The sequence below is a fragment of the Haliotis rubra genome, unplaced genomic scaffold, assembly GCF_003918875.1.
Source record: "Haliotis rubra isolate DU_JTF1 unplaced genomic scaffold, ASM391887v1 Scf212, whole genome shotgun sequence".
Lineage (NCBI taxonomy): Eukaryota > Metazoa > Mollusca > Gastropoda > Lepetellida > Haliotidae > Haliotis > Haliotis rubra.
In genome coordinates, this window is record NW_025766137.1 from 864,472 (window position 1) to 886,830 (window position 22,359).

General features: G+C 44.5%; 1 protein-coding gene across 3 annotated transcripts in view; it reads right to left on the reverse strand.

Annotated features, from left to right (window-relative positions):
* The window catches only part of LOC124276732 (2-oxoglutarate dehydrogenase, mitochondrial-like), a 109,647-nt gene that overhangs the window by 54,314 nt on the left and 32,974 nt on the right, over positions 1 to 22,359 (reverse strand). For all 3 annotated transcript variants that reach the window (XM_046712373.1, XM_046712372.1, XM_046712374.1), the window contains one exon: positions 2,880 to 3,150. In XM_046712373.1, coding sequence (XP_046568329.1) covers positions 2,880 to 3,150 — 271 coding nt within the window. The remainder of the gene's footprint in view (positions 1 to 2,879; positions 3,151 to 22,359) is intronic.

A 22,359-nucleotide genomic window follows, 5' to 3' on the forward strand; every position in this document is an offset into this window, starting at 1 on the left:
TGATGTAGATGCCAGATGTTCAGACATGAACTGATGATCTTTCTTCTGGGTTAGTAATGCCGCGTAGATCATTCTATCTTCTTCCGAGGTCGAGTTCCTAAACTTCGCGATGAGAGTTTTGTTGATGGCTCTTGACCTGGCTAAGCCAAAGAAGGTATGTCTGGTAGTTGTGTCTAGTTGTGCCAACTTCTTATCTTCCACTTGTAAGTCCTGGCTCGGGAGTCGTTGATGATCTTGTAGTTCTCATCTATCTCTGGAGCCTTCGTGAAGGGTTCCATGTGGTGAAGAGAGAATTTCTTGGCGTTGAATGGTGGGACGCTCTGACTCTGGAACTTTGTTGCCTTCCTGAAGGCTGTGCTGAGGTTTCCTGGTACATCTGCAACAGGATCGATGGGTGGAAGAGTAAGTGTATCAAAGTCCTCGTTAGACAACCTGTACGTAAATGCTTCATTATCCTCTTTAGAAGGTGATGCAAGTTCTAGTCCATTTGCCATCCAAGATTTAATCTCTGTATGGGAAAATATGATTCCCCCATCATCTTCAGATTTAGAGGCTTCTAGTTCTGGAGATGGTTGCCATTCTGTTTCTTTCCTGCGTGGAGACCTGCACGGAGACCTTCGCGAAGGCGACGAATTCGGAAAAGGATCCTCCTTGGAGTCTTGAGATGTATCTTTGTGCCTTCGGGAAGGTGTAGATTCTCTTCTATGGTGCCTTCGCGAAGGCTCCTGATGGCTGTTCATATCGGAAGAGGAGGATCTGCGATGCTCCGGTGAACGTCTGGTTCTGCTCCTTCGCAAAGGCTCCTCCGGTGAAGGTGTCGTGGAACGTCGTAGAGTGTGTGATCCTCGCGCAGGCTTCTTCCTTCGCGCAGGCTGCTATCTTCGGTGGGATGTGATCTGCAGGCTGCTTGTCCTTCGTGCAGGCTCGATGTAGATGGGGCCTCCGTCGCTGCTTTCTCCTGCGCGAACCTCCGTTCCATCAGGTCCAACATCTGCTGTGTAAACTGCTGCATGAAGACCCTGGGGTTGAAGCTCTGCGATGACGACTGCTGCTGCTGCGCTGCGGACAACGCATCTGAGAGTACCGAGGCTTCTCCCAAGGACTGCTGCACTTGTGACGAACTGCTAGGGGTGTCACGATACACCAATCTCACGATACGATACGTATCACGATTTTAAGGTCACGATACGATACATATCACGATACATAATTTTCGCGCCTTTTCATAGCATTACCTTACCGGCAACGTACTCGCTCGCTGATTGGTCCATCAAAATAGTCTAGCCAATCACAAAAGCTGTTAGTTTCCAACCTATTTTTAAAGTAAAGCTAGCTACATCTATTTATCGAAGCGGTCTCGTATAATTTTACTATCAAGACTTTCAAGGAGATGGATATAGCATAAAAATTTGAATCGATAAAGTTTTAAAATAGGAATCGATACACGCAAGCATGTATCGCGTATCGTATCGTCAGTAAAAATGTATCGATGTATCGATACATTCACGCGTATCGCGACACCCCTACGAACTGCCATCTATATCTGATGTCTGCGTTGATAAAACGTCTGACTGCGTTGAGATGACTGCTGATGTTACTGTAGATGAAGACCTCGTCTTCTTCCTCACTAGCACTTCAGGGATGAGGATGGGTGGCTCATCATAAACGTCTACTTCATCTGCAGGGATGATCTCTGTAGCAAAAGACCTTGTCTTAAGTGCTGCCCCATGTGAAGACTTCCCCGGAGTCTTGTTAGTAGACGACTTCATCTTCTGAGAAGACGATGCCCTCGTCTTCTTTGACTGCGATGAGGTTATAGTTGATGTAGACGACCTCTTCTTGGAGCCGGAGCTGCCATCAGTCACAGTGATCTGATCCGCAGACGCAGACGGTAAACCACTGGAATGGTGAATGTCAGTAGACAACAACAAACGGTTATCAACGCAATCATTTGGTTTAGACATGACTTGTGAAAGTCGTCTAGACCTGTCCTTGGCACGCCTAATAATGGAATATAAATAATTATTAAATTCAAATTCAGATAAATGCTGACAAAGTTGACAGCGAAAGCTGGAAGAACATGGAGAAGTACAATTAGGACATACCAAATGCGGGTCAGCAAACGACAGCCGGTATCTGCAACGACTGCAAGTTTTCATCAAATGTAAACACGCTGAAAAAACATGTCAACAACGTGAATAAATACAGATAATTTGGACAAAATTCAAACCATATTGTTGGTATATCAATCCTTAAGCTGTATACAGCTAATTTAGGTGCAAAGGCCTAAAAAATATAGGATATAACGCCGTATAGGGGATCCAGGCGCTCTCACAACCGTCCTCAAGGGCGAAGAAGGAGAGAGTGAGGGGCATGTCGGATCATGTGACACATTTTTCCACCAAAAGAGTCAAAAGGGAGATAACACTGGGTGAGTGATTTTACGTCCGCTTTTTTGAAGGGAGCTTCAAAAGGGGATTCAAGTGTTCCACTATCATTCACAAGAAGAAAAGAGAGAAGCAATTAAGCATGAGTCAAGATAAGGAACAAATATCAGCTTTAGTAATATTTCATGAATATTTATTGAAAAATACAAGGCCAAACTTATTCTGGTCGTGTGATATTTGACTTACGCAATAAAGATTGACTGTTTATCTTTCAAAGAGACTGTTAAAAATCAAATTAGTTTGAAATCCATGAATATTTGCTGTAGTCACTGCTCCTACTGTATTTGTCTTTCATGGGTTCAGCAAATTACACTTCAGCTCCCTGATTGTACAATGGAACAAAATGGGCACTATCTGAGCTTATGGCAAAATGACTGCTGTAACAGAGAAACTATTTTTCAATTTCAACCCTGTGGTGGAATAATCTAATACCTTCTTGCCATCAGTGTCCCCTCTGTAGAACTGTTCAGCTCGAGTTTTGCCTTGCACTACTGGATCTACAGCTTCCAGATGAGAAGGATTGGCCACCACAGCTATCTTGATGTTCTTATTTGTCATGCGGTTCAAACGTTCATGAGACATTCCCAGGTGGTACTTGACATCCCCAGAGCCTTCATCTGATGCTTCTAACTTGGAGTCGAACTGACAGATGATCTTCTCCAATGGTTTGCGACACACATTGGCCAGAACATTCAGGCGACCTCTACAACGAAAAGAACAAACAACAAATATATGTACAACTTTCAGTTCAGTGAAACATGTCAGTAAATATTTGTGATCAACATACATACATTCATAAATGATCATCTCAATCATTTAATACTCCAGTGACCATGTGCGTATTTCAGAAAACCAGTTAGACAGTACTTGTGATACTCAACACTGATTCCTTTCTGTGATCAGATAAATTGTTGTGTGTTCTTTTGAGAGATGGTGTGGTTGACATTCAGATGATTAGTTATGGGTACTTTAGTCATTATTGTATGTGTTGTCTGTAACCACTACATTCCTGGACTAAATGAAGAGCAATCCAAGAGGTACACAAATGACATTTGTAAACAAATGAAGTTTGGGATATCAATTATAGCCATTATCTTTGATTAATTTAACTAAATACTGAAACACCCTATGTTAACATATACATTGTCCACAAATTGGGGTCAAGTTAGATATCCATGGACCCTATCAGTTTAGACACCAATAATTTTTACCCTAAGCCTGCAGAAGAAATTGGAAAAGTTTCATGACCATGATGAAGTGAGGTAGAACTAGAACAGTACATTAGAATACGGTTTTCTCTTATTGGAAGTTTTATGGAATACGTCTTTAGCTTTAAGTTGTAAGATGCATTTGTACCAGCATAATTCTGTTTTTCTAAACCCTATCTGAATTTTACAAATTTGGAAATTATAATATAGTAAATCAATATGAGTACTTCTCCTGACTTAGCAATTTCCTTCTGAACATATGTATTCCTGTTCCTGCTCAAGACACCACCTGGCCATCATTATCAATTAAAGTACTGTCGGAAACAGAAAAAAACCCAATTTTTTTCACATATATGTAGTTAATATGTGAAAGTGTGAAATATCTGTTAACCCATTAAGGCCGAGAGCCGCATATATGGGGCAAATTAATCAGCTCCTCACAGCGAGTGACGTGTTTATGGGGCAGGTAATTGGCAGTTTCTCACAGCGAGAGGCACATATATTCGTCAACAGAGAGCACCTCTTATTCAGCGAGAGACGCACATGTGTGTTGTACTTTTAAAAATCGCACTGTACCTATTATTTCAACCAATTTAGTAGTACTGAGCAAATATTAGCTTTTCTTGCGAGAGATGCTACCTTTAGTGTCAATCAGAAGAAGTATTTAAAGTGTTTTGATAGCAATTGCTAAACATTATCATAGGCTTGTACAGGGTTTGGCAAATGAACACATGTCGGCGAGAAAGGGGATTAGGATGTTTTTACAGAGGTAAGTGTCTGGTATTCTTCATACTAAAATACTTTGTATGCGCATCGATTGAATTAGATGTAATGGTTTAGAGGTTACTGAAGATTATATTTTTTTCAACTTCCTTATAAACAGGAAACAATATACAAAATTTCAAGGACATACAAAGAATTCAAACACAATAGAATAGTTTGAATTTATATTTTAGGTATTATTACGTTGTTTATTACGTTATTATGTTTCATATAATGAAACATAATGTATAAACACAAATAATTATACATCCAAGCTCGAATAGATTAGACATAATTTAACTTACTAATTTGAAGCTTACTGAATTGTAACTAGTTATTTTCCATAATCTAAAGTTAATAAGGTTACCTAATCGAATATCGCGCCTTTGCATCGAATATATATACATGTCAGTGTTATTACAACAATGAAATCTTTTACTATGTTTGTTACAAAACACAGTAAGTTGGTAATTCAAAAAATTCTCACACATAGACAGCAGTATTATCATAAGTTATTACATTTAAACCATTAAAAGGTATTTCAAGCATTTTTGTTCAAGCTCTTGAAAGTTTCATGTTGATTTGAATTGTAAGTTTTCTATGCAATTTACATGAGCATTGTGTAAAACATTTGTATTTGATCTCTGTAATTATCAAATCCGGTGTAATTATCACGCGTATCAATGAACTCTATTGATCCATCGTCAATAAAAGCTGGATAGTATATCAGCTACGGTATCGATACACATGCGTATAATCATTCAATCAGATTACAGTAATGAGATAATAGACAGATCCAGTCCCGGCCGATAAGCCCCGCCCACTTCGTTTTTGACGTTAGGGGGGACAACCACTGGCAAGTCACAATGGCGTCACTGCCTGCGAAACGTTACGTGATTGCGAACGTTGTTGATGAATTCTGCTTGTGATACTTTGGTATCCGCCGTTTGTGAATGTTATTTAAAGAGGCAAGTTATACGTATGTGATTTTTGATATATTTTAGCTGGCAGATTACAACTGGCGAGTGAAAATGAGTTACATGCCCGATGAAAAAGCGTCTCGACTAGCTGCTGAGACTGTAGGAAGCGTAATTTCTTCGAATCAATTAATCTATCTGGCAATTCACCTCCGTCACAGATATTAGCAGGGGAAGGATAACTGAATTTTGTTGTTTGGGTTTATAATTTTTAAAACTTCGTGAACACAACCACATGTTCATGTTGCAGATCTTTCGGTATCTATAAATGGATTATCAACACTTGCGTGGCGCTGTTCAAATTTAGTTCAATAATCTGAAGGCATGGGTTTCTATCTTTTAATGATTTAAGAGAATGGTAAATAAAAAGCAGAAAATATTTCCCGTCTACTACTTCATGCACCTTATTTGTCTGTACAATTAATGTAAACAAATCAATCACAGCATAACCTATTTGATCTAATTTGGAAATCTGGAAAAGGTAATTGGGCTTGTAAACAATATGTTTCCATGGAGGTATCTGGACATACCCAGAAGCAAATATTCAACAGCTGATCTGCAGCAACTCTCAGTAAAGTTTCTCTCTTCAAAATCTGTACACCATGATAAAATGACACTGAATATAAGGAAATCATTTTTTTAATCATCATTTCCATTTAATTTTCTATATGTACTTTGTTGTGGAATCCTAACTTACATACAAACTTCCACAATACTTGACTTCATGAACTGCCAGCGTTTATGTGCAGGTATGTCACAGCACCAGAACACAAACAAGATCAAAGATACAGTCTGCACCTGTACACTAGCTGACCCATCTTCCAGAAATAGGAAACATGTGATGCAAAATTTTGGAACAGAGAATCCACAGTTATCCGAACAATTAACTAGCATTGAAATAGAATGGTACACAAAATACAAATGTAGATCTATTGTTTTTTCATCAGAGATGTTTAACTGCTAACTACTAGTGTAAATAAGGTGCAAAGAATATATCCTATGTTCAAAGCCTTCTGTCAATACAATTACATATTGACATTATTGCTTCTTAATTAAACAATGATAATCTTTGATTTATTAGATCCGAGATTATATCCCTAGAGGACATAACACTGATTTTGATCTATTTCCTTTTCTGAGATACTTACTGGTGTCATAAAAATTATAGTAAAGTTGATTCAAAATTTGGTAAAAGTCATAACAAAGGTTTAGGAAAACAGACATGAAAATGTCCTGAAGCGTTCACCTCCTACCCAGTGTGCAATTTAATACAGTCTAAGTAAACTTAGCCTCAATTATTAGTTACCCTACTATACTGAGGGGTGTACCAATAGTATTGAGTGCAATTTAATATGAAGCTCATTTTGCAAATAATCATCGACAAACCTTGAACAATTTGTCCAAATCCACCATCTTAATAAACACTAGCTTTGGCTCAGTCTTCAAATATTAGTAACCTCCTAAAAAACTTATGATTTATCAGAAGAATTACATCAAATATGGGTTATATATATGTTTCAATCTTTATTCCGTTACATGAAAAGCCACCTGAGATTTTTGTAAATTATTCTGTTCCAGGACTGGATAATGACTGACCAGGGTTTGATCAAAACGTAGCCTTTGCTTTTTCAAATTTTCTGGATGTTGAAATAACTTTAATGAGTTATGATACTAGCAATCACTTTCAGAATTATCTTATTAGTAAATGTAGTATTTAAAAAAAAACATCTAAAAGCAGGAGCCAAGTTAATACTAAGTGATTGTCCTGCCATGATATGTATGGTGTTTGTTTGCCTAGTTCTGCCTTAAAATCTAAAAAAATCTGATATGTCAATCAATTAAATAATTATTTATTATTGATTATTGATTAGATTATTATTAATTTTATTACCCGTCCACGTTTACAAAAAAAGCAAGATTCTTAAAACATACCTTGATATCATTTCCAGTGAATTAATCAAAATTACAGTTGTAATATTACTCCTAAAATGTACCATTATATGTGAATAATTTATGTGGCAACAAAACTTCAAATACTGCAGTAATGTACTCATAATTAAGATATACACTTTATTTCCTCCGTCCAATACTCCAGAAAGTCACTATTCTTCTCACATAGTTTTAAGTATTCAATCAACATGGAGGAAGGTAATTCAGTTCAAAGTCCCATGCAACTCTTTATAAAAATCTGAAATATTTAAAGCATGGTTTTATAGGCACTCATATGAACTAATTTTGATACTTGGATATTGCATGATAGGCAACTGCTGACACTGACAATATTTCCGTTTGAATAAAAATATTACTCCTCGAATATTTTGCTCTGTTAACAAGATACTGTAGGCCTTCAGATTGTGCTCATGAAACTTAAAACATCCTAAAATGTGTGACAAATTTAAGAATATCTAAGAGCGAAGGGGACAATATCCGCCATACATTGTTCTTTCATGTAACAAGTTTTGCTATTTAGGTTGACCCTAACCAAAATAAAGATTTGTTTACATTGTGTCACGGCTTTCGCCTGTCTCATTTGAGCTTTATGGCGTACCAACTCAATGCCTAGTAGTGACTAAAAGCGTTAAGTAAAAACAATTTTGTAGTTACAAGAATTGTCCGTGTTTATAACACTTGCAAAGTCTTAAACTGCTATTTGTTGTCATCAATTGGTAATGATTTTGCACATGTGCAAAAGTGTGGAAATTCGTGCAAATTCTCATCAGCAGGCAGGCGTAGGTTTCCTGAACGATGGTGCAGACATTTAACTGATCGTTAGGCCTATTGGCGTTTCTTGATCCTACCTCCATTTTTGTTGTCTTGACCGTAATGGTTTTGTTAAGGTACACATCAAATCGCAGCAATATGTAATAAATATAGCGAGTGTAAGTGGCATAATTCGAAGCACATCGCTTCGGAGGCATCGTTTGACCCCGGAAATAAGTCTGACAAATCCACACTGCACTCCCGGCCTGCTGATTGGCCAAAATTGACGCATGCGCCAGTTTTGATTGACAGACTGGATCGGTCTATTGAACACCTCTTTCGACCTTGAAATAACATCCTTCGGTAGAATGCATATGTAGTTATGTCCTTGTTGAAAGGTTTGTCCAGTGACAAGTGTAAAATAAACAGATGCGCTGTTTTATCATTGGACAACTTGCTTTATGGAGTCACGCCCCTCTCTGTAATGTTTATGCATGCATGCACATCTGTAATCTTATGAACCTCGTTTGCATTCAGTATAAATATAGACACGCACTACTCCTTCATAAATATTTGGAAGGGGTGTGTGTGTGTGTGTTCAACTGCAAGTTTATACACTATAATCATTCAGTATAGTGTCATTTCGTGAATTCTGTAAAACATGTACTTTAATTTTGGATATTCATTCGTATCAAGGAGAAGACTATATTTACATGTACAGCAAACCATTAATTCTTTTTCATAGAGATTGTCCTTGGGGTACATATTATGCATTTTCCGGGCTGAAAATGTCCTGTGACAGTTGTATCAATGTTTTTTAATAAAAATATTGTACAATAAATAAAAATCTTTTTATTTATTATACGGCCCCCACCTCGTGGATTTACCTCCCGTTACGCATGCGCACCAACTGGGTAAGCACCTAGGCCCGTATCATCATTCCTTCTGCTGTCACTGCCGTATACGGATGTGTCGTGCAGAGTTGAACTCTTTTGAAGTTAAGAGAATGATGTCTGGGACACCACCACCTGTATGTATGGTCTTTATATTGTCCTTGAAAAGGAACAGTAAAGCTTTGCGGTCGGTTGTCTCATAATTGTGACTTTGTATTCCTTATTTTACGCTAACTTTCCCGTGGTTTACGCACGTGTTGCTATTCCGTGGCGGGAAGTTTAGCGTGCCACGTGGTTGTAATATTGCGTTTTAACCAACTATTTCTTCCCGTGGTCACATTCACGTAATTTTCAATGTTTTGTACGTGTATATTATGCTGCTGGTCCGCTGTTAGCTACATGCTTGCGTGTTTGCTTTCAGGCGTTTTCCGGTTGTACTGTCTGCGGGCAAAGTATTCCCCGTGCAGACCGTCATGATAAGTGTCTAGTGTGCCTTGAAAAGGCAGCCATACCCCTGACACGCGGCGAGATATGCGGATATGGGCTTCTCCCCGCTCCCAGAAGAGGCGGGCTGCATACTTTCTCTTCTATCGGGAAATGCGAGAGGCGGGAGGGGAACTGACCCAGGTCCCCCCGTCTAAAGCTAAAAAGCCAAAAAGTAAAGGCAGAAAGGCTAGATCGCGCAGTCAGTCGCCTTCAACTGCTCCTAGCGGTTTCGACATGTCTCTAATCACGCAATTATTCCAGCAGCACATGGACTCGGTGAAGTCCCTTGTTCACGAGTCGGTTGGAGGTCTCCGCCAGGAGTTCCTCGCCCACTCGGAGCAGGGGACGGAGAGTCTGGGGGTGTTATCGCCGAGCCCGGCTTGAACCCTCGGCCTGGAGGCGTCTGTTGATCCGTTGCCTCTGGCTTCGGGTCCGGACGCCTCGGCTGCCCCGGAGGGGGAGGCTTCGCTCCCAGTCCCCCTCTTGGAGTTGGCGCAGGGTCCATTGAGGATTCCTTGGGTTCCGGTCCCTGCGCCGTCTCGCCCCATGAGAGCGGAGGTACCAGTTTTGCCTGGTCTTCCTCCTGCGTCTCGGGACTGGAGTTCGAGCGTGGTGTCGGGCACCGAAGCAGGGCTCTGCTTCGGTTCTTCCCTTCCCTCTGTGTCTGGTGCGCGGCCGCCCACCGAGTCGGGGTTCGGGTCCTCTTCGCGAGGAGACCCAGCCTCGGACTCGGGCTCAGGCTCGGGCGCCGAGTCCATGGACATTGGGGAGGTCGAGGAGCCGGAGGGTGCCTTCCGTTTCTCGACGGCTCTGAGGGAAGTCCGGCTACGCATTGCCGAGTACATTCCCCAGGCCGCGGTGCCTACCAGCCGCTCGGATTCGACTGAGTTCCGCTTACCAGGCGAGGCGTTTGCCCCTAGGTAACCCACGCAGACGCTGCTCCGCATTCTGCCGTCCTTGGTGCAGGACGTGGTGGATCCCCTCTTGGCTGGGTCACGCCTCCGCTTTGACTTGCCAGAGCTTGTCAGGAGGTACCAGCTGGGGGAAGATTCCCTGTTCTTCGTGCCAGTGGTCGACAAATGTGTGTTCACTTCGGTCGCCCTGGGGGGAGGCTCGGCTTCCTCCGGAGCAGCTCCGGCTGCCAGGCAAGGGCGTTTGACGCCACCTTTTGCCCTGGCGGGCGCCCCCCTACAGCATGCTTACCGGACCTACGAGGAGGTTTACCGGAACGCTATGCAGCAGGTGCAGGTGGTGGTCCACGAGGCCTACCTCTCCTCGATTCAGAGGGCGGCCCTGGAGGCGGAGGGGCACGCTGGAGACGTTTCTCAGCATGTTGTTCTCCTCAGTCAACTTTCCGGAGTGCAGGCCCACTTCGCGCGCGACTCCTTGCGGTCGGCCGCGTCGACGGTGATATGCGCAGTCATGGGGATGCGCAAGCTGTGGCTGTCGACGTCTCGGTACTCGGCGGCTACACAGCAGACCTTGCTGGCCCTGCCCTACCGTCTGGGAGCGACGTTGTTTCCTGAGGGGCCCAGCAGGTCATCCGGGAGGCTGCCGCTGCAGCTACCTCCTTCAAGGACTCCAAGGCCTTGTTGGAGCAACCGCGGGCTTCTCGCCCCCGCGCTCCCGTTCCGGCTTCCTCCTCCGGGGTGCAGCCTACACCCGAGTCTGCTGGCTGGCTTCGGCCGCTCGGCAGGGGTAGGCGGAGGAGCCGTCCCGCCAAGGGTAAGGGCAAGGGGCAGTCCTCTTCGACTGGCTCCCAGCCTTTTCGCGGGCGCGGGAGGTCTGCCTCGACCTCCCGTTGACCCATCAGGCTGTAGACGTGTGTCACTCCCAGTCAGCCCCGCTACTCGGGACCACTCACGCACTCTTACCCAACGTCCCAGTGGGAGGCCGCCTCTCTCTATTCCTGCCGGAGTGGGAGAAGACTACAAGCAACACTTGGGTGCTGTCCACCGTCAGTGTCGGCCATCTACCACTGTGGAAGCGAGGTCCGCCAGACTTCACCGGCATACGCCGCACTCCGGTGCCGTCATGTCAGGTACGGGCGGACATACTGCGCGACGAAGTCCAGGCTTTGCTGGACAAGTTGGCTATCGAGCGCATACCACAGGGCGAGGAACAGGCGGGATTTTACTCCACATACTTCCTCGGCGGGTACCGTCCCATTCTCAACCTCAAGGGGTTGAATCGCATGCTCGAAGTTCCATCCTTCAAGATGGAGACACTGCTCTCGGTGATCTCCTCTGTTCAGCCCAGCGATTGGCTCACGTCAATCGACCTCAAGGATGCGTATCTGCATGTGCCCATACATCCCTCGTTCAAGCAGTACCTTCGGTTCTCTTACGACGGGATGTATTACCAATTCACGGTGCTCCCCTTCGGCATATCCACTGCCCCCAGGGTGTTCACCAAGCTCATGTTAGGGCCGGCTACCCTCGCTCGTTCGCAAGGAAGGCGTTGTTACCCTTACCTCGACGACTGGTTGCTCGGTGCACCAACACAGCCAGCGAGCCTGGATTCTACTCACAACTAGTTCGGCTAGGGGTGGATCATCAACCTCAAGAAATCCGACCTGGTACCCACCCAGGACTTCGTTTTTCTCGGGGCGAGGTTCCAAACTCACAAGGATCCTTGTCGCCCGACCAGGTCACCAGAGTACGGGAGATGGTGTCTTCGTTCCTCTCCCAGCCCCAGGCACCAGCATGGACTTGGCTCCGTCTACTGGGCCATATGGCGGCGACTATCTCTGTAGTGTGGCGGGCGCGGTTGAGGATGCGCCCTATACAGCAAGCTTTGGCGAGTCTATGGGCTCACTCAGAGGACCTGGAGCGGAGTCTCACAGTCCCCGGGTGGTTGTCTCCTCACCTTCACTGGTGGACCAATGTCGGGAATCTCTCCAAGGGGGTCCCCTTGGAAATCCCGACGCCAGCTCTTACAGTTCAGACCGATGCGTCCCTCACGGGCTGGGGGGGTGTTCTGGGCAGTCTGCCGGCGTCCAGACTCTGGTCCGAAGCCGAAGCCCACCTTCACATCAACGTGTTGGAACTGAGAGCTGTGCGGTTGGTTTTCGAACGCTTCCGAGAGCATGTCCAGGGCCAGGTGGTTCATCTTCAGTTGGACAACCAGACGGCCATGTCGTACATGCTGAAGCAAGGCGGCACGGTGTCCCGAGCACTCCTCCGGGAGACATGGGACTTTCTCCTCTGGTGCGACCAGTGCGATTGTCAGGTACTCCCTGTTTATCTCCCGGGGCTGGAGAACGTGCGAGCAGACGCTCTCTCTCGCCGGATCCTGGCCCCGCACGAGTGGATGCTCGACCGGCAGATATTCGGAGTTATCTCCCAGTTGTACGGGTCGTTCCAGGTGGATCTGTTTGCGTCCGGCGGGATGAATCAGACACCCGTGTTCTGCTCTCGAATACCGGATCCGAGGGCGTTTGGCTGCCGACGCCTTCCTGCTGGATTGGACGGGCAAAGTGCTCTGGGCGTTCCCGCCTTTACCACTCATTCCCCGTGTCCTCTCCCAGCTGTCCACCCAGCCAGCTCGGCTGCTTGTGCTACTGGCACCGCTTTGGCCGTCACAGAGCTGGTTTCCGGTAATTCTCAGGTTTCTGGCTCAGCCTCCTGTTCTATTACCTTTGCGACCGGACATTCTCACTCAGAACATTGCGCCACACCCCAATCCACGGATTCAGTGGGTGGCTTTGCCTCTGTCAGGTCTAGCCTCGAAGCACGCGGAATTCCTGCAGCAGTTGCAGACACAATTCTGGCTTCGAGGCGGGATTCGACAAACGTTCAATATGAGGATAGGTGGTCCCGCTATGCGCGCTGGTGTTCAGATAGGGGGATTGCAGATCCCTTTTCTGCGGATTTAGTCCGAGTATTGGAGTTTTTGCAAGCTCGTTTGGAAGAAGGCCTGGCGGCTTCGACCATTCGTGGCTACTTCATCGCTATTTCCACTTTTCACACCCCTGTCGATGGTGCTCTTCTGGGGCAGCACCCTCTCGTACAGCGCTTTTTAGCTGGCGCGGATCGGGTTCGACCTGCTGTCAGGCGAACCAGCCCACCTTTGGATTTGTCAATTGTGCTAGATTGGCTGTCCGGTCCTACGTTCTCACGTCTATCGGCTATTTCCATTCAGTTGTTAACCTGGAAGGCTGTATTTCTGGTGGCGGTAACATCTGGGCGTAGGGTTGGCGACTTACATGCTATGTCGTCCGACCCGTCGCTGACTGTTCCACACTGATCGTGTCAGTATTGGCCTCCCGGATACTTACCGCCCGAAGGTCGATCACGCTATCCATGTGACAGCTCCTATCGAACTTCCTACTCTTACCCAGCCTTCCACATCGGGGACCTCTCCTACGAGCACTCACCCGTTGGATGTCCGTAAGACTCTCAAGGTCTATCTCAAACGAACACAAGGGATCCGTACGGCTACCCAACTGTTCTGCTGTTACGGTGGCGGGAAGGCTGGGGTGCCGGCGAGCAAGCAGACTTGGTCTCGCTGGCTCGTCTCGGTCATCTGTGCTGCGTATCAGGCTAAGGGCAAGCCTCCCCCTGAGGGGTTGAAGGCTCACTCGGTCAGGGCAGTAGCAACGTCAAAAGCTTTTGCATCGGCACTCCCCATTGAAGAGATCTGCTCTGCCGCTATTTGGAGCCGGCCTAGCACGTTATTCGGCACTATCAGCTCGATACACATTCTCGTAATCGTGCGAGCCTTGGCCGTTCTGTTCTCTCCGGTGGACAGTGTCCTGCCACCCTGACCGAGTGAGTCTTGGTTCATTGGTTTTGTTGACGCTGCTGTTCAATATTGTGTTTTATTGACATGTCCGCTGCTGGGTGTATAACCTCCTTTCGATCCTCTACGGAGACTATGGTCGGTCGTGAGCGTTTTTTTCCCCCTACGGTGCTCTCTAATTGACCACAAGGTGGGTGGGGTTTGTTTACATTTGCACCATGTGCGAATTCTTATGCTAACCTGCGAGGTTGTCTATGAGTACATTTCCTCCCTGTCGGTTACCCTCCCATAATGCCTCTCGCGGAAGCGCAAACCGGGACATGTGACAGGTGAGTGATTATGGCGTCTGTTACATTATTCTTAACGATCGCTATTTGTGTGTGCTTTGACAGAATTCCCTCCTCCCTGGCCTCCGGTCTTTGGGAGTCTGTGTTTATGCATAATATGTACCCCAAGGACGATCTCTATGAAAAAGAATTAACCAAACCTGAAGAGGTTTTCAATTCTTTGAAGAGAGTCGTCCTTGGGGTAGGGCCTCCCGCCTCCCCTCAATTCTGTTCACTGATTTATTCAGCAGAAGGAATGATGACTTTTTATTAAAAAACATTGATACAACTGTCACAGGACATTTTCAGCCCGGAAAATGCATAATATGTACCCGAAGGACGACTCTCTTCAAAGAATTGAAAACCTCTTCAGGTTTGGTTAAGTTTTATGTACTAGTTGTGTGCGTAAAATGTATATGAAAATAAATACTATCTCTACTCAATGGTTGGATTTCAATCGCTTTGTTTTACGTATCGAAAAACACTAAAATGAGGACAAATAAACTCGCCAAAGTGTCTATCTACTCCTATTTGTCTTATTTGTATATTTCATACATCGTTACCAGTGTGTATGTTTACAATACACAAACTGTTACATGATAGCTTGAGTTGTTAAAGCCGAAACCCAGCATATCGACTGGTCAAGGATATAGCCAATAATCAATCTCTATGCAAGCTGTTGAGTGACCAAACGTGCTCTTCAGAAATTTTGCCCATGCCCCATCACCTGTCCTTTCTTTTGTGACAGGTATCTCATGATACGATTGGTCACAGATAACATATGACCAGCCACTATATTGAACAGTTGAGATACTGAACGTTCTATTCGGGAAATTTGATGACGCTCTATCAAAGTGCCAAGCTATGAATGTGCTCTATGTTAGTCACAGACTAGCATAATAGTACTTTCATTAAAATAATTCGTATACACTAGAAATGTATTGGCAAAAACGCTATTTTCGTCGAAGATGATAAAGTATGTAAGTAAATTCTTCTTTACAGTATGTCATTGTCATAGATAATATAAGAGGGAGAATTTGTTTATGTGTGTCTCATCTCTTACATACAAAGAATACATGCAAATGGTGATAAAATATAAATGTACAAGCCGCCAAAGGTCTACAAGAGAAGCTTGCAATAAAATTACATAAAACTTTGCAATACACGATATGTATTCACACCTGATTTCTTTCAACATATATCTTTACGACACAATTAAACAATCAGGACTTGTTAGTACGACTAGACAGTTTCCTGTCATCCCTGAAACCTGCCAGGGAAATCAGGTCTGATTAGCACTAATTAGTCTTGGCACAGCGAGTGGGCAATCAGCGAGGGGTTCCAGGTGTTGAGTATTGAGGTGGCTCTCGGGCTTAATGAGTTAAACAAAGTTCGGCCTAACTACAGTCTCAGTGGTAGGGAGATAGGAAAAAAAGGGACTTTGCTGAGGAGAGATTAGTACAGAAATAAGCAATGCAGTTTTTTTTCTAAGTCCAAAGCGCCTTATTAGAACAGACCATTGCTTTATGCAAATTAGTGTGTGAGGATATTGTATTACAATGGACACTTTTTAAATGTCCATTTTGAATTAAGACTTAGCTTCATTATAAATGATAGCTGACGTAAAAACATAACAACTTTAATATTGAAACTATTAAGGATGTAGCTACCATGGAGTCTCACTATCACTATATTTCACACTGTGTCGTGTGCAAACACAAGCATGGCTCTTGATATGGATACGCTGATTGCTAATGTCTACAAGTATTTTGTGCAGGAGAGGGACAGGGGGAAACCAATCTTTAGATATGACAGGGTATATCATAGACCTAGTGCAGCCCTGGGCCTGCCATATGGGAAGGTGTATATAGTAGTACATAAAAACAAACAGGTAGGAGGGGTCGTCTAAAAAGCAAAACCAGGAGTGAGTGAGTGAGTTTAGTTTTATGCCACACTCAGCAATATTCCAGTTTTCAGGTAGTATACCTCGATGAGACCTGGGTGAACAAGAATCACTCCACGGATTACATGTGGCTACCGCCCCAGCCATTCCATCTAATAAAGGCAAACGCCTCATCGTTCTTCACGCTGGTACACGTGATTCTGGTCTCATTGACGGGTGCAAACTCATCTTCGAGGCCATATCTTCATCTGGTGATTATGACAGGAGATGAACAGTGAGGTGTTCCTTGTGTGGATGGAACATCAGCTCCTACCCCGTCTGGACAATCCTAGCGTCATCGTTATGGATAACGCCAATTATAACAACCTCCATGTACCAGAAACAGTGCCCCCACCATGAGTTACCGTGAGGGTCAAATGTAAGAATTTCTGACTTCGTGCAAAGTGTCTTTCAGACAGTCAGAAACCAAAGTACAACTCATGGAGAAAATCAGACAGTACAGGAAACCTAAAGCCTGCAGATCAGCATGGCCACATTGTCTTATGGACTCCTGTGAGACATTGTGAGCTGAATCCGATTGAGCTGATCTGGGCTAACTGTAAGTGCTTTGTAGCCAGTCACAACACGTCCTTTCAGATGTCCGATGTCAAAAATGTTGTCTGTGCATGTTTTACCAGAGTTACACCAGTACCATAGCAACAGGCAGTGGACCATGTCCCGGACATCCAGGCAGCCTATTGACAGCATCATGGCGTCGATGTTGGTCATACCTCTGACCGATTCCACGTTGCAGTCGGACTCCAGTGGTTCAGAGGATGATGACACCAGAACACTACCGTCCATGTTAGAAAATATAAATGATCTGTTGTATGTTGAGAGGGTATCACAGACGGTGGTTTGGGTCAGGCTGGGGTATAGAGATATCAGCTAAGATAAGATAATCCTTTAGGGGAATTAAACTGGGGAAGTAAACGGCATGTCATAACAATCTACAAATAATTTCCAGTCATGTCGATCTTCAGGTGGTCATGCCACCTATATATTTTGAGACATTCAATACAATGGTTTATTTAAACTTTTCTATGGGTATCATACTCTTTTACATATCTCAACATAAACTTTATGAAAATGTAATTTTTTGAGTAAAATTGATATTTTATACTTATCCTGACTCATGCTCTTTTGCTTGTCTTCTTCTTCTTGCGAACATAGTGGAACACTTGTATCTCCTTAATTGAAGCTCCCTTCAATGTAAAATCACTAATTGGTACTCACCACGAGTTGCCTCCCTTGCCCTTTTGGCGGGAACAGGTGTCGCCACCCTCTGGCCTCATGCTTCACTCTCTCCTGATTTTTCGAGCCCAACACTTGAATTTACAGGAAATCCAAAGTGTTATGTGGGGAGGATGGGAGGAGCTAACCTCATGAGTCAGGATAAGTATAAAATATCAATTTTACTCAAAAATTACATATTTTTTCCTTATCCTGACTCATGCTCTTTGCTTGTAGAATCCTACGGAAGCGGAGGTGGGCAAAACAGAATACTTTGGATTTATAGAATTAGTGATTTATATAGATTTAACTGTAATAACCCCTCACGGGAACTTCATAAAGGCATAGACTTAGGATAATTCCTCTATTATAAGCCATAGGTTATAATGCCATACTGGGGTATTTACATTATGATATACTGAGATATTATAAACAACAATATCAAAGCGACTCTGATAGAAGCTATACCACTGAACATATATACATACTGCTAGAACTCCGTTAGAGTTATAAGCTAGATAATGCATGTAACAATTATGCATATTAATCTCGTAAAGACTACGTGTTAACGTTCGAGGACTGTCAACTGCTGTCTGCGAGGACCAAGGGACCCGAAATGGTGAATGCCTGAGGCGTCCTCGGTGGTGATATCTCTCAGGTAGTGATTAGCAAACACCATGTTAGATTTCCAAAAGCATCCTTCCATAATTGTATTCAAGAACAGTTACCGTGTAAAGGCGAGAGTGGAAGCTAGCCCTGATTTCATGGGGATTTGATGCTGTTGGAGGGTCCAGTCCTGCTGCCTTGTAGGCCTTGAAGTATGACAGTTCTTATCCATATAGATATGGTGAGTGCGAGAGACTTCTGTCTGAGTTGTTGCCGACAAGGGAATGAATAATCGTTTGAAATCTTAGCCTTGTTTTGGAGCGTCGTAAATAGATTTTGAGAGCTCTGACTGGGCATAGAGATAAGTCCAGTGTATCTTGAGATCGAGAATGGAGGATAATGCAGGGATATGAAATAACCTGTCTGGTTGACCTGGTAGTTGATTTTTGGCGATGAAATCCCATCTTAATCCCAGGTGTGCTGTGTTTTGATTGTCATCAAACTGTATCCTCTCATAATCTAGTGCGTGAATTTCCGACATCCTGGCTGCTGTGGCTAGAGATAACAGGAAAAGCGTTTTCTGTGAGAGAAACTCAAAGTTTGTCGATTCCAGCGGTTCATAAGCCTCACTTGTGAGGTGTTGCAACACTATATTCAGATCCCAAGCTGGAAGTGGAACTTCGCTTTTGGTCCTCAATCCGAAAGCCCGTAGTAAGGCCAGTAACTCTGGAGTTCTTGTTAATCTAACACCCGTTCTCATGGTAATGACAGAACTAAAGCTGACAAGATATGTTGACAATGTCGAGCCTTTTAAATGTTTGTTTTGCCGTAAGTAACACAAATAATCTGCCACTTGTGGATGAGTAGCATCTCTTGCTGTAAATCCCTTATTTACTGCGTAATTCTCAAAACTGTGCCACTTGTCGTCGGTACAAGTTCACGTGTAGAATAAGCGTAAGGCAAAGCGTGACGCTTTTGCAGCCCTGGTAGAATACCCTCTCTTGTTTAAACACATTTTAATACAATCCATGCATTGAAGTTGGAATACTTCTGGGCTTCCGTGCACCTGTTTGGTGTGTGGATGTATTAATAGATTTGGCTTAGGGTAGCTCTAGTGTTGGTTGACCGATTTCTTGAATTAGAATGGGAAACCGTTCTGTTCTACCCGACCAGTAGGTAGCGACCAAAGTGAGTTAGAGCTCTGTGTTTGTCTGATTTTCTGTAACACTTGAGGTATTATTGCTGGCGGAAGCGGCGTCGCGTTGAGGCCTTCAGGATATGCTTAAATCCGTTGCCCATGCTTGTGGGTCTGGGACTGGTGACCACGAATGTCGGTAGCTGATTGTTGAAGGCGTGTTGCGAATAGATCTACTAGCGGCTCCTATTTGCTTGATTATCTGTGCAAATATTTCTGTATTGAGCATCCATTCTGTCGGTGGCGGTTGATGTGGCGAGAGTCGTCTGCTAGTACATTCTTGGCTCGGGGAATGTGACATGCTCTGACATGTAGGTTTAGATCGTGTATTAGATCGAACAGTTGAAAGCTTAAAGTCAATAGGTTCAGTGATCTTGTTGAACCTTGTTTGTTCACATAGAAGCGCCACTGTCGAGTTGTCGGTATGAATCATTAAGTCGCATTCTGTAGAATGTTGCTCCAATGAAGTATGGCGTTGATTACAGCTTTCATCTCTAACATGTTTATATGGAGCTTGCTTTCTTGCTGATTCCATAACCCTGATGCCGTCCGGTTGGCGAGATGAGCTCCCCAACCTTGGGCGGCGCGTCTACATATAGATGGGTTTTGAATTCCTGCTCTTCTAAACAAATACCTTCGCAAACATTCGACCTCCTGGTCCACCATAGTAGATGAGGTCTGAGGCGTTTGATGTAGACTGAATGGTTGTAGATTAGTCCGAGATGTGCATTGATGAAGACCTGTAATGAAACGTACGTAACTGTAATCTGCCTGAGACTGTCATGTCTTGGGCTGATGTGAGAGACCAACAGCTCTGCCATTGTCGTGAGTGGTAGCGGAGAGAGAGTAGAACTGTTGGAATGGTCTGTTGGATCTTGAGCCAGCGGTCTTCTGGTCTGACGATCACGGTTGTGATTAAGTGATAAATCGAATGCCTAGGAACTGCAGATCTTGCGATGGTACTAGGTCCGACTTGAGTAAGTTTACTAACCATCCTAGCTGTGTTAGTAGCTTTATGATGTAGTTTAACTGTAGTTTGAGCTGCTGTGGATCTTGATCTACTTGTATCCCGTCGTCGAGGTAGAGAGCACTCGTAGCCTAGGCGATGTAGATAGGTGACAATAGGTTTCGTTATCCTCGTGAATAGCCAGGGGCTGATGATATGCCGAATGGGAGTACTTTCCATTGGTAATGTAGCCGTCTAGTGTAAATCTTAGATATTTCCTGGATTAGGGATGTATCGGGATATGTAGATAAAGCGTCTTGCAGATCTATACTGGCCATGTAATCCATGGGGCGAATCAACTGCGTAACTGAGGAAGGTGTATCATCGCGAAACTTTGGTGGTTTAAGTAGATAATTCCTGTTGAAAAAAGCTCATGTTGTAAATGAGTCTGTATTTCTCCTTGGAGTTTTCTTGGGTACTAGGAAAACTGGGGGTAGAAACCTGGTTCGATGTCTACTTGATCTAGTACTTCTATGGCCTGCTTGGTTATGAGTGATGTAACCGCCTCTCTTAACTTTGGTAGTTGTTGTGCCTGTAAGTCGAACTTGTAAGGGTTGACTGTCAGCGGCGTGGCCTGTAGTGGGATCTGAAATCCGTGTTGAAGAATGTTGGAGACATAAGGGTCTTTTAACATTCCCCAGTTCTCCCAGTGTGGTTGGGCGTCCACCCACTTGTGGCGGTTGTGTACTGGAGCGGCTGGGGTGGAAGACTCCAGTCGTTCGAACCTGTCTTTCAGCGTTTATAGTTGCGGGAACCTCTGGGTGTCCTGCCTCTTCCTGACCCTCCTCTATAGTTGCCATATGGGCGTGAAAAGAATCTTTTCCCTGGCTGGCTATCTTCCTATCCGTGCTTTCTGTAGCCCGAGAACTTAGATCTCCCTGAGTATCTTTGTGAAGTCTGCCTGATGGCGGCTTGCTAGCGTGTCCATCGACTTGATCATAAGGACTTCTCTGGAGTCCTTAGTGACTTCCTTGGAGACTTTGTCTATTCCTCCGTCAAAGATGTTTGGGGATGACCAGGGGCTGTATAGAGTGGAGCTGTAAAGTTCTCACCCCAGCTGCAGGAAGCGAGGAGGCCTTGACGACGAGCTAAGGTCAGTGCTGCTGAGACAGATGTGAGATGATCTGTAAGGAACTGCTGGTCCTTCTTTTGCATCAGTAGGGCCGCGAGTAGATCATCCTATCATCTTCAGAGGTTAAGAGTATTAATGAAATCTGGTGATAAGTGTCTCATTGATGGTTCTAGATCTATTTAGGCCAAAGAACATCGTCTCGTCATGTTTTCTATCTGCACCAGCTTGCGATCGTCAATCTTGTAGTTCTTGTTCTTAACATCGCTGATCAGCTTGTAGTTTTCATCGATGTCTTGTGCCTTCAGGAAGGGGTCCATGTTGTGCGTGGAGAACTTCTTAGCGTGAAAAGTTAGGCAGATGTGGAGTCTGCACTTTAAAGCTTTAATGAAGGCTGTATCTAGATATGTGGCACCGCGGCAATCGGGTCGATCGGAGGTAAGGTGATGGCGTCTGCATCGTCTTCCTTCATCAGGTATGTCTGCTGAGTTGCCACTCTTGGGCGGTGAAGATAAATCTAGGTTGTTTACCATCCAATATCTTATCTCAGCGTCTGAGAAGATGATACCTCCATCATCTTCTGTACCAACATCGGAGATGAGAGGTTGATGCTCTTCTGATGGTGACCTCTGGGCTGCTATCTCTATGTCGGGTGACACTTTCGGGAGACCTGAGTGTAAACTTGTGTGCCGACTTGTGTGATGACCCTGCGAGGTGATGTATGCGTGGAGATCGGCGTGGTGAAGCGGCGTGGAGATCGTCTAGG